At 36.1% G+C, this 16,930-nt stretch overlaps 2 protein-coding genes across 5 annotated transcripts in view; both read right to left on the reverse strand.

Annotated features, from left to right (window-relative positions):
- The window catches only part of LOC110463532, a 26,883-nt gene extending 19,219 nt beyond the window's left edge, over nucleotides 1-7,664 (reverse strand). For 2 of the 4 annotated variants that reach the window (XM_021518180.1, XM_021518179.1), the window contains exons 1-2: nucleotides 7,400-7,643; nucleotides 3,649-3,859 (exon numbers count right to left, since the gene is read on the reverse strand). Coding sequence is in view for 2 of the 4 variants with exons in the window: in XM_021518178.1 (XP_021373853.1) it covers nucleotides 1,698-1,770; nucleotides 2,577-2,945; nucleotides 3,649-3,722 (516 nt within the window). In the remaining 2 variants the exon portion in view is untranslated. Of the gene's footprint in view, nucleotides 1-649; nucleotides 1,771-2,576; nucleotides 2,946-3,648; nucleotides 3,860-7,399 lie in introns of those variants that run through there. The other 2 variants (XM_021518178.1, XM_021518181.1) reach the window with 2 other exon arrangements.
- Nucleotides 7,665-13,268: 5,604 nt separating this feature from the next.
- On the reverse strand, nucleotides 13,269-16,930 carry LOC110463530. The gene is made up of 4 exons (XM_021518176.1): nucleotides 16,909-16,930; nucleotides 16,613-16,810; nucleotides 14,992-15,360; nucleotides 13,269-14,139 (listed from the first exon to the last, which is right to left on the reverse strand). Exons 2-4 carry the CDS (start codon nucleotides 16,777-16,779, stop codon nucleotides 14,073-14,075), a joined length of 603 nt encoding a protein of 200 aa, XP_021373851.1. The 5' UTR covers nucleotides 16,780-16,810; nucleotides 16,909-16,930; the 3' UTR covers nucleotides 13,269-14,072.

A 16,930-nucleotide genomic window follows, 5' to 3' on the forward strand; every position in this document is an offset into this window, starting at 1 on the left:
AATTTCAATGTTTGGCAATCAAACACCAATACTTTTTATTGAAGTGCACGTGTGCAAGTTATTCGGTTTATATAATGCATGGTGAGTAAAGTGTGAGTAACTTTCGTTTTCATAAGGCAAGCGAAGTCCTGGTATTAATATTGTATAATCATATAATAATCTTTTGCAAGTGTAAAAAGGTTAATTGTATACTATAGTAATGCATGCTTTGTATGAATAATTTGTTGCATAATGCATGCTCTTTGTAAATCACTTGCTTTATAAAGCATGATAAAAGTAAATTAGTTTATATATTATATGCATGCCTAGAGTTAATTTTTCGCTATAGCTTTAAGTTTTTTGCTAAATAGTTAGTTCTCACTTAGTGTAAACCTTTCTTTATATTAACAAAGTATGTTTTATGTAAAATAGTCTCCATGTTTTTAAAACATGCTTAGTTATTAAAATACATCATTATACATTATTGAAACATGTGTCAATTAACATACAAACAAAAGATATCCGACTATCGATGTTTAACTTACACAGAAATGATTAGCATAAATACTAACAAGGTTCAATTGCCTGTATGTATGAATTGAAAACTAAACACCATATTAGTATGAAACTGTTTTATTATGAGGATATGAAAGATACCAACTCATTGGACCTGAATAGGATGTGCTTTTAATGAATATACCGAGTTTTATAATGTACAAAACAATGACACGCTACATTAAGCACACTGCGATCAACGTTTTGTGTTATTTTTAATTAAAACGCACCTTTTTATATTTCCATTGACCATTTGCACAGTAAAAGAACCACGTTTCTAAGATCAAATAACATAAACAAGTCTAACATCTGTGTCCATACCAGCGATCTGACACACGCTATTGGAGGTGCGTTGTCATAATCAGACAAAATGAACCGTTGGTTGTGTCGGAGCATTGTCTGGATATACACTGATTTGCTGCATAGTTCAAAGTAACGACGATTAGCACTAGGACTAGAACTTGAGTGGGAAATAAACGTTCCTCGTAACTTGCTTCACTATTGAACACGTGATCATTTGGAGAAATGGACCAAGTACCCTTCATACCTCTTTGCTTCCTACAGGACTACAGGAGATATGACGACGGGTTTAAAAAAACGGGCTTGTTTCCATTCCCGCTAGGTTCTCACTGATATACGAACGTATTGCAGTTATTTCCTCCCTAATTCTGGGTTTGAAGAAAACCGAAGCTGCTTCCAATAATCGTCTGATACAAATTTGATTTCGACTCGGGATCAAGACTACCCATCCCTAATAGAGGAAAGCTCTGTTTCTACTGCCTTGACTCCGGTTGTGAACCCCGGGTAAGTCGGATACTCCAATATGGTAACTCCGATTGTAAATGCCTGCATCATCTGAAGTTGGATTACCTGTAACTCAGGTTGTGGAGCCGGAAGAATTCGGATTTGCATTCCGTAAAACTTTCCGATATGGTAACCCGGTTGTAAATGCCTGGATCATCTGGAGTTGCATTACGCATTTCTCCGGTGCTGTAACTCAGATTGTGAACTTTGGGAGAGTTCGGATTTGCATTTCTCAAATCTTTCCGATATGGATACTCCGGTTGGCAATGCCTTGCTCATCTGGAGCTGCATTCCGCTAAACCCTAAACAGGATCACTAGGACTAAGTTGATTCTAATGATCATGAGATGGTGTGTGACTTTATGACCAACCATACAGCAGTGTCTCCCACTGATGAAGGTCTCTCTTTCGAATCATGTGTCTTGTCTTGCTCCTGAAAAACACAAAACACAAATATTCATTAATATTCACAACGCATATGAATTTCCCAATTCATATACTTCATTTCATACAATTTATTAACAATCACTTAATTGAAATCTATAAAGTAGTGGAGATTTCCAGAGCTAATCTCTCCTACCAGTAAGATGGTTTACCGTATGTCACTACTTTTAAAAGGTAATGATTTAATTTTAAGTTTTATTTTCCATATAAGGATTGAAACAGTGAGTGTTCTCAAACGAACGTTTACACGCGCAATAAATAACAATCTCATAGTTATTCAAAGAGATATGCAATCCTTCCAGGATAGGCCATTCAATATTTCCAGGATAGGCCGACTTTGAGTGAAGCATTACAAATCGAACCAATACGTGATTACCAACAGACCGGTAACTGGAGCCCTTACATACGGTATTACTTAGTGTTTCTCTCACCATAAAACTCTCACCGATGTAGTTCAAAGGTTAGTGAGAAGTTTACGGACTAAAGAAATAAAATGCATAGTGTATATAATGTCGAAATTCTAACAGCTAATGTTGGCCAAAAGTAATAGGATACATTGTAAAGAATAGATATTTATTGTTTAATAGCCAGACAAGACTTGACATGGACCTATCATATTTCAACGACATACACGTTATTGATAAAGAGAATCTTAGTTTAGGTCCAAATATAGCTGTAACAAATTGTCTGGTCCCTGTGCCTGGCTAACTACGAGGACGTTAACCCACAAACAAACAAAAACATCATCGGTACCGGGAGTTAGACCTCAAATAAGTCTATATCAAGTGTACCTACCTTGGAATATTTGACCTGTCTGTTCTTGCCGTTTCTTTATCCGCAGTTGGACTTTCTGGCTTATGGCTAAGGTCCGCCAAGCTAGAGACTATCGTGTTTTTTATGGTTTTTGGTGTTCGGAGAACCCCGTCGTCTGTCGTCGCTGTCTCATGTTCATCCTCTACTGATTGTTCGTTGACAACTGTTATGTTATCGTCGTCTGTCATCGTTTCATCATTTTCTACAGTGCTTTCATATACGATTAATATTTGGTCGTATGTCGTCATTATGGATGCGTCATCTTCTACTTTTTGTTTGTTGATTTCAAGTTTGAAAGTGTCGCCTGTCACCGCTGCCTTATTGTTATCCTCTATAGATTTGTCTTTGACTCTGTGAGAAAAAATAACAAAAAAATATTAATCAGAGTTGGTAAATAACAAACAATGGAAAACGAGAGAGCAATTCATTCATGGCACACCAACACCAACAAACCAAAGGTAATTTGTTCATATAAGATGACATTATTTCGGATATTTATCGTGAAGTGAAGCATTGCTTACCTTTTTACCCCCTTTCCAATGAGCGAGGGTTATCAATTTATTACGTCTAAATTGTGAGAGAGTTAATATAAACTAGAGTGACACACAACAAAAATATCTAGAACTGGAAACCGTAGCTCAATGTCAAATTGGTCATGTCATCGGCAATACGTACTCTATTTAGCTTGTTAAAAACTTCGACCTCGAATGTCCGTTATTCAATTACATGGTTTGACATTATATACACCATTATGTTAGCCAATGTGCTTTCTTCCAAATATTCATGTTGAACAGTTCACAATGAATTGATGAAATTTTTCCTTTCAGTTTTTCGGTTAAAATACATGTTTGAAGCAGTACAAAATAAGTACCAGTTCAATGTCATTTTGAACATATCCCGATCCCAAGTAAATATTATATCACCCTTATTAAGTGTATATCCGTTTTGCATTAAAGCTAACAAATATCGATGACATTTGGTCAATATACTATTTTGAATTACTTAATGTTTTTGACTGTCAAACGCCAAAAACTTAACCCGTTGAAATCCTTACATGTATCTGGCCTGTGAAAAGCCTAGTATCATAATGGTAGCGATGACCAGCCATAAAACACGTCCAGTCTCCATGCCTGCTTCTTTCTGTGTGATCCCTGTAGGTTGGTTGGTTGGTTGTTTGGTGTTTTACGTCTACACTTCACTGACGAAGACTTGTCTCTTGTAGACATGGGTACGCGTTTATATCATGCTCGCCAGTGGAATTCCCGCTACCAAAATAGATATTGTGACATTCTATTTATAACTTATGAAATAAGACAGTCCACGTACCTGCTTGCTATTGGTCCGTTTCGTGAAAATATGAAACAGAAAGTAGTTATTCTAAGAAAATATCACAAGCAGTTTCATTTCGGACGGTTAACTAAATTACTAGATAGCCTTAGTTTATTATTTAGTTGTAAATACTTCTTTATGCTTCGTGACAATCTTTCATTATACAATACATGCGAGGATGTGTAACTAAGAAATATCAACAATTGTTGATGTAGTTTTGAAGAAAAATTACCGTTCAAACATTTGACTGACTAAACAATGACAAGGACAAAGACTTTATTATCATAAACACTACTCACTATGTAAAGAATGTATATACAAACATTTCTAAAACAAAATCTTAGTGTATGTCATTATACACGGCAATATTTTAAATGTCTGCTTATGGATATGATGATGATGATGATGATGATGATGTTTCCGAAACAGTTTAGCGGAAGAATGAATAAGAAGAAAGAAACAAAAATAGTAAGAAGAACGACAAATTCAGAAAGTTCGTTAAATACTAATGAGTAGTATGTGTATGCATGAATCTAAAACTATACACCATCGTCTATATAAAATATTTGAATATTGTTGAAAATGTTGAATATCAAATACATATTTTTTAATATTCCAAACTAAACTTCCGATAACGTCTGTGTTGATCCCGGCAATTAAACACAGGTTATTGTAGAAGCGTTGTAACAATAAAACAACACTAGTAGATGGGCTGCACTGTTCAAAGCAATGAAGAATTTTCAAAATCTAGAATTTGGCTAGGAAAATTACCGGAAATTGGAATAACCTTGACTTGGAGCGACTACTTTATCACCAACACTTAAGAAAGAATTAAGTCCCCCTCCCTCCGTAACTCCTGTTGTAGAATTTTGATTTGCCTCATCAAGACTCATATACATAATTATCAGGACTTGTTGATGCTTTTTGACTGACCATATAACAGCGCGCGCACGTGTGTGTGTGTGTGTGAACGCTATATCTGAAACTAGTCCCTAATACTAGTCGTTTTATTCTGTTTTATAAACCAAACAGTAAGATTGGTTATATTCGCAAGAATATAGGGTGCCTTCACTATGGAAAGACTTCTAGCAAATATATCTACCTTGAATGCTCCGGACAATTCTTAGGCTATATTTGGACTTTCTTGAGAAGAATCGCGAATTTAAATGCTCCATGAGCTCACGTGGTTTTACAAATTTCAGTGAGCAGAGGATACCGCCTTCTATCGTTGCTGCCACATGTGGATCCTCTGCTCTTCGTTCTACTGGTTACGTAGCCGCCTTTTGCCATCATTTTCTGATCAGCTACATCACATTGGTAGAATAATGGTAGTTGTCGGCTGTCATTGCTGTTGATGCTTCATCAACCCTATTTCGTTCTTTAACGTCTAGTGTGTAGTCCCCGAGGTTTGCAATAATTATCTCTTTTTTTTTAGTTGTGGCGCGGTTCTTACTATAAACAGTTTACTCATTATCAGTTTGAAATTAATCAGTACTCTGCTATTTTTTGAAATTCATGTAATTCAGGGGCTTATGCACTCCTCTTCTGTTTCTACTGTATGTTAGACCAATTTGGATGTCCGCCTGTTTGACCCATACCATCACCGATGAGTCCTAGAAGGTACAATGGGTACAGTGAAATTCATTTTTGGCATGCTGTAGTCTATCTATTACCAAAGTTTATAGGAGCAATCACCTTTGTGTATTACGTTTATCTTTCAGAATGTAAGGTGCGGATGGATTTCATAGTCCCCAGGCTTAAGGTTTGCCGTAACTTTGTTGGCCTAATTGATCTCTTTCGAGTAATGGTACGGTTCATATAAACACTGTACTCATTACTGATTTGAAATTAACCAGAAATTCTCTGTTTTTTAATTTATATAATTAAGATGGTTTACGGAGTTTCCCTTTTGTTTCAACAGTAAATTAGACCAGTTTGGATTGCCACTCGTTTTGGCCCCTAGCATCCCCAATGAGTCCTAGAAGTATGAAAGAGCTGTATACTGCAGTGTTACCAACGTTTTCAGGTGCAATCACGGATGTGCCTTATGTTCATCTTTTAGGAGTTTCTGTCATCGATGCCTTCTGTTCATCCAGTACAGATGTCGGATATATCAGGAATTATTGCATGTAAACATCAACCACTATTTTTGATATTAAGCAATATTTTGTTTGAAAAATGCATTTTTTTTATTTATCAAAGATTGATATAGATTTTACAAACCTTTCCCTCTAATTTCAGTTTATTGTTGACAGTTGTTAAATATTAGGAAGTATCTAGGGGTAAATCCTTAACAGACTTGAATATAAAATATCGCTTTGTTACGCACCGCCACTGTGCAGTATTTGTTAGGATAGTGCAATATCCTCTTTAAACAACATTTGTTTTGAAACGTAATTGTTGATTTGAATTTTATTGCATGAATTTATTTCTTGTGTGATAAGTTATGAATTAGATTCAGTAACTCTCCAAATAAATGAGACAAATCAATTTATTTGTCAAGTCTACAGTGACAAACAGGAAAAAACAGTCGATAAAATAGTTCGAAAGAAACGATTTCATGTACTAAAAAATACGTCCGAAGGAATGAAGTGTTAAAATATACCCGTCCCATGTCATTTTGTACCGGTTCTGACCGCCAGTGAACATTGTTTCGCTCCTTTTCAAGGCAGTATATGTTACGTCCTTATATGACCATGGCTGTTGCATGGGCCTTAAATTACAAACAAACAAGCCAGTAGGTATAATGCGTGTCCGTTGTAACATAACACTTTACAAATAGCAATAACACGTTCGTCACGGGACTTACCGCTACCAAAATGTATGGCCTTGGTTCTATTTATAACCTATTCACTGGGGAATTTCAAATGATATTATATCAACAGGTGATAACTATTATCAGAAAATCAACGTACCTGCATTCTATTGGTCCGTTTCGCAGAAAAAATGAAAGGGAAAATAGTTTTTCTAAGAAAAAGTTACCAACACAAGTAAAAGAAATGTAGTTTTATATCAGGCACCAACTGTTATTACACAGAAATCAAAGCGAATCAAAGACATTGCACTGTTCAAAGAGATCAAAATATTATAACTTAAGCTGAACAGTGTTGAAATTGTCCACGGTTGTTCCCCAGACCAGTAACCGGCAGGTTGGCAGTTTGATCCGTGTTTTAATTTTAACATAATTACTTAATCAATTTTAATGTTATTGTGATATTATTTTCTATTTAAAATAGCATTAAGAAGTTATAATTCACTAAAAAGTTGTAATATAGCATTTTCAAAGTTTGGTTAACTACAATTTAGATTCAAATTCAATTACAATATATTACGCATTGTTATTGTACAGCTATAAATAGAACAATCTATGAGTCAAATGTTATATATTTTCAATTTGCTCAATTCAGTCCTTCGTCTATTAGTAAATAAGCAGATTCTATCAGAATATTCTGTAACAGTAAATGTATCAAACTTACTTTTTTGTTCCACATCAGAGCGATGACCAAAGAATCCCGGTAACTTAAACACGGTCACTTTTCTCCAAATTAAAGTTGGTTTTGTGGACAACGTACATTACTCGTCCGCTAAATATAAGTTTAACCCTTAATGGAGTCGTGGTGGAGGTTAGGGGAGGATTATAAAGAAACCCTTGAGACTATATTGTTATGTTCGTTAATGTGAACTAATGTGACCATAACTGTTCCTATTGAAACCTGTTTATAATTCCATAGTAGATTCTTATAACAGTTATGTCTGTCTGACATCAATAGCTTTGCAACGTATTTGCTTCTAAGAAAGTTTCGTATGAACGGCTGGTTACACAAAGCAATTAAATATTGGGAAATTCAAATGACTTGTTTACATTTTCTTGTTTAAACATAATATCTCTATCAAGTTAATTGATATTTGGTGTCAAACTTCTTTCTATAGCAAGCCAAACACTGGTTCAGTCCCTATTCCCTCACGTCATCTTGATTGATCAAAACAACGTATCGAAATAACTTTGATCAGTTCTGTACATAGACACTCTAAAACACATTTCTGCAGTACTACTATCACAACAGGGAAACCACATTCCTATTGCTTCAGTGTCTCAGTACTTTGATTGGATTTAAGTTTACATGGCAGTCGGCCAATGCACCTGGTTTGATCTCTTATGTTTGACGTCCTACTTCCATGCTTCTTTCCTCTGTCCCTGTAAACATGGGTACTTGTGTATATCAGGCAGCAATGTTTATTTTCAAAATCATGATTGTGTGAAGTTCTTCATAGGAATGAAAACATCGTCTTCTATTTCAACGCACAAGGGAATTTGTAAATAGTAATAATAAATAATGATATACAACATTTGATATAGCGCCCTATCTAGCAAACATAAGCCACTCTAAAGCACTCTAAAGTACGTAGTAACCTACCTGTATTCTATTGGTCGGTTTCGGGGAAATATGAAACAGAAAGTAGCTATTCTCGGAATATTTACAAGTTCGGAAAGTAAACCATTAAGTACCGTATGTGTTGATCGCTTGTTGAGTTTAAAGTTATTCTATTTATATAATGCATGGTGAGTAAAGTGTGAGTAACTTTCCCTTTCGTAAGGCAAGCTTAGTCCTGGTAATTATATTGTATAATCATATCATCTTTAGTGTAAAAAGTCTGTATATATATTGCATGTTTATAATGAATAATTCGTCGCATAATGCATGCTTTTTGTAAAACACTCGCTTTATAAAGCATGATACGAGTAAATCATTTCATATATCCCATGCATGCTTAGTGTTAATTTTTCGCGAAGTTATTTGCGAAATAGTTAATGCTCACTTAGTGAACATTTTGCTCTATAGTATGTTTTATGTAAAATATTCTCTATGTTTGTAAAACATGCTTAGTGTAAATATATTATTATACTTTATTGAAACATCTGTAAATTGACAAACAACAAAAGATCCCCGAATGTCTAGGTTCCACTTACACAGAAATGATTAGTATAAATACTACCAAGGTTCAATTGCCTGTATGTATGGATTGAAAACTAAACACCACGTTAGTGTGAAACCGGTTTATTATGAGGAAATGAAAGATACCAGCTCATTGGACCTGAAGAAGATGTGCTTTTAATGAACATGTTGAGTGTTGAAATGTACAAAAGTAATGACACAGTACATCAAGTACAATGGAAGCAACGTATTGTGTTATTCTAATTAAAACACACCAATTTTCAGATTTCCATTGACCATTGCACAGTAATAGAAGGACGTTAGTAAGATAAATCAAACAACATAAACGAGTCTAACTTCTGTGTCCATACCAGCGATCTGACACACGCTATTTGAACGCCAGAGCTATCCTATATGGTACTCGCTCGTTATATGATGTGCTTTTGTCATTATATGATGTGCTTTTGTCATTATATGATGTGCTTTTGTCATTATATGATGTACATTTGTCTTTATATGATGTGCTTTTGTCATTATATGTTGTCATACTGCAAAGAAAAATGTCGCACGGTGATTGGTCGAATTGCCAAGGTACCTGAAGCTATGTTAGTATCCTTGCCGGGGTACATAAGAGCACGTGCGCCTGTTGTAAGGGAGATAACTCGCAGATTCGAATCGAACACACCGGAGAACGTTCGTCTGCTAATGTCAACAATGAACAAAATGGCGAAACGGTTTGCAAGCCACACGGAGAGTGAAATTGAGACAAAACGGGCGTCACTTATACCTACAAACACAAAGAAAAGTAACAATTCAGCAAGCAAAACATTCAGAGCATACCTAAGCGAAAAGGAGCAAGACACAGATTTTGAGGACTTCTCGAAGCCAAGATTAGACGAGGCATTGGGTCATTTTTATCTCGATGCAAGGAAACAGGATGGGAGTCTTTACAAGACGACAACGCTTGAACATTGCTTTGCAGTATGACAAATTCGTTATACAGGTACCCTGCCAAAGACCTGTATAACTAATAATGTACATCTGTCATTATATGATGTGCTTTTGTCATTATATGATGTGCTTTTGTCATTGTATGATGTACATCTGTCATTATATGATGTGCTTTTGTCATTATATGATGAACATTTGTCATTTCTGTCATTATATGATTTGCTTTTGTCATTATATGATGTATTATATGATGTACATCTGTCATTATATGATGTGCTTTTGTCATTATATGATGTACATCTGTCATTATATGATTTGCTTTTGTCATTATATGATGTACATGTGTCATTTTATGATGTGCATTTGTCATTATATGATGTGCTTTTGTCAATATATGATGTGCTTTTGTCATTATATGATGTGCTTTTGTCAATATATGATGTGCTTTTGTCATTATATGATGAACATTTGTCATTTTATGATGTACTTTTGTCAGTATATGATGTGCTTTTGTCATTATATGATGTGCTTTTGTCATTATGTGATGTGCTTTTGTCATTACATGATGTACATTTGTCATTATATGATGAGCTTTTGTCATTATATGATGTACATTTGTCATTTTATGATGTGCATTTGTCATTATATGATGTGCTTTTGTCATTATATGATGTACATTTGTCATTATATGATGTGCTTTTGTCATTATATGATGTGCTTTTGTCATTTATGTTGTGCATTTATAATTATATGATGCACATTTGTTATTATATGATGTGCATTTGGCATCCGTAGGTCAAGGGGACTCAATTTTGTATAAACGGTCGATGTGGCCCCCCTGGGGCAGAGGGATGGGGCCCAATAGGGAAAATAGAGGTAAAACATTTACAAGAGGCCCAAGGGCCTTAGCGGTCACCTTAATTATATAATAGGTACTGGAAGCTTTATTTTATTGTTTAGATGTGATGCGGAAATCAGCATGTAAACTAAGTGAAATACAATACTTGTCATGTCATCAAAGGATAAGAATTTGAAAATATTGGTAATTGTTCCCTTTGGGGCCCCGCCCTAGCCGCTAGATATGGGGCAGGAATCCCAATTTTACAAAGTAAATCTCTCATTCACCAAAGATGGTTCTGACTAAGATTGAGTAATTTTCTGCTGATAATGGATAAAATATACCCAAAAGTGTTATTTCCCTATATAAACTATAGTAAACTTGACCCCCTCCCAAAGGGAGAACGAATAGCTCGGGGGTCCTGAAATTTACGATTTAGATAAAGCCCCTGATGATTTTCTTTCTATGCAAAGAAAATGATTGTAGTACCTCTGAGTCTGGGGATTTTTTTTTTAAATATTGGTTAATTTTCCCTTTGGGGCCCCGCCCTGGCCCCAGGGCTTGGGGTAGGAATCTCAATTTTACAATTTGAACCATCATCCTCCAAGGATAATTCTCACCAAGTAAAAATAATTCCCTACAGAAAGTTGAAAAAGTATACCCAAAAGTGTTATTTCCCTACATAAACTATAGTAAATTTTACCCCCTCTTCAAGGAAGAACGAATAATTGGGGGGTCCTGAAATTTACAATTTAAGTAAAGCCCCTGATGATCTTTCTTTCCATGCAGGGAAAATGACTGTAGTACCTCGGAGTCTGGAGAGGAAGATTTTTGAAATATTTGTTCATTTTCCCTTTGGGGCCCCGCCCTGGCCCCAGGGTTTTGGGTAGTAATCCCAATTTTACAATTGTGTAGCCTCATCTACCAAGGATGATTCTGACCAAGTTTGGAAAAAATCCATCCACTGGTTCTTGAGAAGAAGTTGAAAATGTAAAAAGTTTACGCACGACGCACGACGGACGACGGACGACGACGGAGCAAAGCTCAGGTGACCTAAAAATCCTTCTTCTACCATAGGGATTAAGAGATTTTATCCTAATTTAGTTTGGATCATCCTTGGGCCAAGGGGACTCAATTTTGTATAAGCAGTGGGTGTGGTCTCCCAGGGGACAGAAGGGTGGGGCCCAATAGGAGAAATAGAGGTAAAACCTTTAAAATCCTGCTTCGATCATCTGGATTCAGGGATTTTGTCCTTATTTAGTCTGGAGCAACCTTGGACCAAGGGGACTCATTTTTAGCTCACTTGGCCCGAGCTTATACCGTGGTGCGGTGTCCGTCGTCCGTCCGTCCGTCCGTCCGTCCGTCCGTCGACCAATGTCAATTTTTTTTACTTTAAACTACTTCTTCTCAATAACCAAAAGGCTTAGGGTAATGATATTTAACCAGTAGCATGCTGGGATGCTGGGAAGGGCTACCAAGTTTGTTCAAATAAATTTCCTTGACTGACTTTCAAGGTCATAGCGGTCAAATATCTTAAAATCTTCAAACAACCTTCTCAATAACCAAAAGCCCCAGGGTACTGATATTTAGCCTGTAGCATGATGGGATGAAAGGCTGCCAAGTTTGTTCAAATGAATGAACTTGACTTATATTCAAGGTCACAGGGTCAAATATGTTAAAAACCTGTACTACAACTTCTTCTGAATAACCAAAATGCATAGGAAGATGATATTTGGCCAGTAGCATGCTGGAATAAAGGACTACAGAGTTTGTCCAAATGCAAAAAAAAACTTTTAACAACTTCTTCTGAATAACCAAGAGGGATAAGGAGACGATATTTTGCCAGTAACATGCTCGGATGAAGGGCTACCAAGTTTGTTCAAATGAATGACCTTGACTTATATTCAAGGTCACAGGGGTTAAATATGTTTTAAACCTTTAAACAACTTTTTCTGAATAACCAAGAGGCCTATGATAATGCCAGTAACATGCTGGGATGAAGGACTAACAAGTTTGTTCAAATGAATGACCTTGCCATATATTCAAGGTCACAGGGGTCAAATTTGTTAAAAACCTTTAAACGACTTCTTAATAAGCAAAAGGCCAAGGGTGAAGATATTTGGCCATTCACATGCTGGGATGAAGGACTACCAAGTGAATGACCTTCGCCCATATTCAAGGTCACAGTGGTCAATATATGTTTAAATCTTTAAATGATTTGTTCTGTATAACCGAAAGGTCCAGGGTAATGATATTTTGCCAGAGGCATGCTGGGTTTGAAGACTATAAGCTCTGTTCAACCTAATGTCCATGTTCGACATTCAAGGTCACAGGCGTCATATGTTAAAATCTTTTAATAGGTTCTTATGAATCAAACACTGATATTCTGCCTGTAGCTGTATTTTAGTCCACTTTTAAGATTACAAGTATGAGATTAATACCAGGTGAGCGATGCAGGCCCATTGGGCCTCTTGTTTTTCTACAGCATCGCTATTGCACAAGCAAATCATTTCTGAACAATAACCCATACCTTGCGGGAGTTTCTTCAGATTTTGGGGGAAATTATGAAATTTCGATTTTAAAAAAAATAACAAAATTAAACAAAATATATACTATTTGATGCAACAACGGTTTATTAGAAATATAACACATAAACAAATAATGCAAAGCTGTGTCAACAGTTCAGTTCAATACTTATAGTTACGTTTTTCCTGCCTCGTATGTTCTTTTTTAACTTACAATTTATATCAAAAATTTAAAATCCCGCCTTATCGACAGTCCACACAAATGTTGTAGCGTGCTGATAGGCAAACAAAGTAGTGCTTTGAAATTTTAACAAACACTTCAATTTTACTACACAATTCAGTGTCAATACAATTGCGTATGATATGTCTATAGGGTGATATAAGTGTATTAATAGAACTCTGAGCTCAAAGTTAAATTTGCAAATGTTTCGATTTTTCAATTCCCGCTAGGTTCAAACTGACATACGAACGTATTGCATTTATTTCCTCCCTAATTCTGGATGTAAAGAAAACAGAAGCTGCTTCACAAATTAGTCTGATACAAATATAGTTTGTTACCTCAACGACTCGGGATCATGACTACCATGAAACTGGAATAAACCTGACTAGGATTTACTCCTATCCGTTCCCAGTTCTACTGCCTTCACTCCGTTGTGAACCCGGGGAGAAGTCGGATACTCCGATACTTTAACTGTGACGGTTGTAAATGCCGAAATCCGCTGGAGTTGCATTCCGGAAATCTCCGATGCTGCAACTCCGGTTGTGAACCCCGGACCATTTGGATTTACACTCCGCAAAACTTTCCGATATGGTAACTCCGGTTGGCAATGCCTGGATCCTTAACATGGCCAACATGACTAAGTTGATTCTAATGATCATGAGATGGTATGTGACTTAATGACTAACCATACAGCAGTGTCTTCCACTGGGGAGGGTCTCTCTTTACGATCCTGTGTCCTGTCTGGCTCCTGAAAAACACAAAACACAAATATACCAATCAGTTATTTGTATTCTATGACATACTGGCGAATTCCCGAGCTAGTCTCTCCTACCAGTAACATGTTTTACCTTATGCTCATTTTAAAAGGTAATGTTTTTTTTTTTTTAAATTTAGTTTCCATTTTAGGGTTGGAACATTGAAGTGTTCTCAAACGAACTTTTACACTTCGTGTGTAAATTACAATCTCATAAATATTCAAAGAGATATGCAATTCCTCAAGTATAGGCCGACTTAGAATGAAATTGGCATTATAAATCGAACCAATACATGTTTAACAGCAGACCGGTGTCTGGACACCTTACGTACGGTATCACTCAGTGCTTTCCTCACCATAACACTCTCACTGATGTAGTTCAAAGCTTAGTGAGAAATTTGAGCCTAAGAAATCAAGTGCATGGTGTATATCATGTCGAAATTATTACAGCTCATGTTGGCCAAAAGTAAAAGGATACATTGTAAGGAATAGATATCTGTGTTTTGATAGCCAGAAATGACTTGCCATGGACCTTTCGTATGTCTTTGGTTTACATGTAAACTAAATAGAGAATAACCATGATCTGTCATCCCTTCGAGTTGGGGAGGAGAGACAAGAATAGACCTGCTGTTACCCACTACATGATCGAAAGAGAGGCCAATACGGGGTTTTCGTCTGTGTCTTCTACTGAGAGGACATGCAAGACACCAAATTTGAGCTTCTTCCATCATTACATTACCGACCATATTTTGCACTGGCTGTTGCGAGGACGTTAATCAACAGACAAACAAACATAATCTGTTTCAGGAATTAGCCTTAAAATAAGGCTAAATCAAGTGAACCTACCTTGGAATATTCGACCTGTCTCTTCTTGCCGTTTCTTTGTCCGCATTTGGACTTTCTGGGTTATGGCTACGGTCCACCAAGCTAGGGACTCTCATGGTTTTCAGGGTTTTCAGGGTTTTCCGTGAGCGGAGAACCCCGTCGTCTCTAGTCGCTGCCTCATGTACATCCTTTACTGATTGTTCGTTGACTACTGGTATGTAATCTTCGTCTGTCATCGTTACATCATTCTCTAAAATGCCTTCAAATATTTGGTCGTATGTCTTCATTATGGATGCGTCATCTTCTACTTTTCGTTTGTTGATTTCAAGTTTGTAAGTGTCGCCTGTCACTGATGCCTCATTTATATCATCTTTAGATTTTTCTTCGACTCTGTGAATAAAATAACAAAAAAGTCTTAATTGGATTTGGCAAAGGTAAAATAATTGAAAACGAGAAAGCAATTAATTACTGACACACCTACACCCCAAGGGAATTTGATTATATAAGATTACATTATTTCGGATATTTCGTGAAGCATTGCTTACCTTTACGTCTACACTTCACTGACGAATTCGTGTCTCCTGTAGACATTGGTACACGTTTATATCATGCTCGCCAGTGGAATTCCCGCTACCAAAATAGATATTCGTGATAGTCCGTTTCAAGGAAATATGAAACAGAAAGTAGTTATTCTCAGAAAAAATATCACAAGCAGTTTCATTTCGGAAGGTTAACTAAATGACTAGATAGCCTTAGATTATAATTTAGTTGTAATATTTCATCATTTTATCATCTATAGATTTGTCTTCGACTCTGTGAGTAAAATAACAAAAAAATCTTAATTAGATTTGTCAAAGATAAAATAGTTGAAAACGAGAAAGTCATACTGTTTATTCACAACTATGGAAATATATATATGTATATTTGTACAATTGAACAGGGGACCTTGAATATGTCCTAAATTACAGATTACATCACTTTAGAGTAAGGTACTGACTACTGTGCAATGTTTGGTTCGATGGTGCAATGTTCCAGGATTATTTTTTTATTCAATTTATTGTTTGTTATAGTGTTAGATATACGCCAGCAATTTTCCAATGAGCGGGGGATATACATTAAACACATGTATAATCTAAATAGTTAGAGAGATAATATATAGATACATGTATATATCAATTTGATATATGATTAAGCTACAGTGACACACACACATTCTAGCGCTGAAACCCGTAGCTCAATGTCCTATTTGTTACGTCATCGGCCATACGTACTTTATCCAGCTTGTTCAAAATTTCGACCTCGAGTGTTCACTTTCAACTTCATGCTTTGACATTACACAAACCATTGTATTTCATTGGACATTTTCACGTCAGCCTAGCTACATTCTGTCAAATATTTACATAGAATAAGTTAACAAGAAATTGAACGGAAGTTTCTTATTTCAGTTTAAAATGTAAATTAAAGGTTTTTCTGTTAATATGTATGTTCGAAGCAATACAAAGTTCCAGTTCCATGCCATTTCGAACACATCCCAATCCCAAGTTAATATTATACCACCCTTATCAAGTCCATATCCAGTTCTGAATTACTTTTTTATTTTTGACTGTCAAACGCCAAAAACTTAACCCGTTGAAATACTTACATGTATCTGACCTGTGAAAAGCCTAGTATCATAATGGTAGCGATGACCAGCCATAAAATACGTCCAGTCTCCATGTCTGCCTCTTTCTGTGTTCCCTGTAGGTGGGTTGGTTGGTTGGTTGAGGTGTTTTGCGTCTGAAGTCTTGTCCCTTGTAGACATGGGTACATGTTTACATCATGTTCGTCAGTGGAATTCCCGCTACCAAAATAGATATTGTGACTCATTCCTATTTATAACCTATTGATTGAGGAGTGTCAAACGATAACATAACAACAAGTTTAAGAAAGTTCCCGTACCTGTTTGTTATTGTTCCGTTTC

The sequence above is a fragment of the Mizuhopecten yessoensis genome, unplaced genomic scaffold, assembly GCF_002113885.1.
Source record: "Mizuhopecten yessoensis strain PY_sf001 unplaced genomic scaffold, ASM211388v2 scaffold10915, whole genome shotgun sequence".
Taxonomy (NCBI): domain Eukaryota; kingdom Metazoa; phylum Mollusca; class Bivalvia; order Pectinida; family Pectinidae; genus Mizuhopecten; species Mizuhopecten yessoensis.

Coding starts and splice junctions, on each gene's coding strand:
- LOC110463530 (XM_021518176.1), bottom strand. CDS start 16,779: ATGTACCCATGTCTACAAGGGACAAGACTTCAGACGCAAAACACCTCA. Junction 15,361..16,612: donor TTTTCACAGGTCAGATACAT/GTAAGTATTTCA, acceptor TTTTATTCACAG/AGTCGAAGAAAAATCTAAAG. Junction 14,140..14,991: donor GACAGGTCGAATATTCCAAG/GTAGGTTCACTT, acceptor TGTGTTTTTCAG/GAGCCAGACAGGACACAGGA.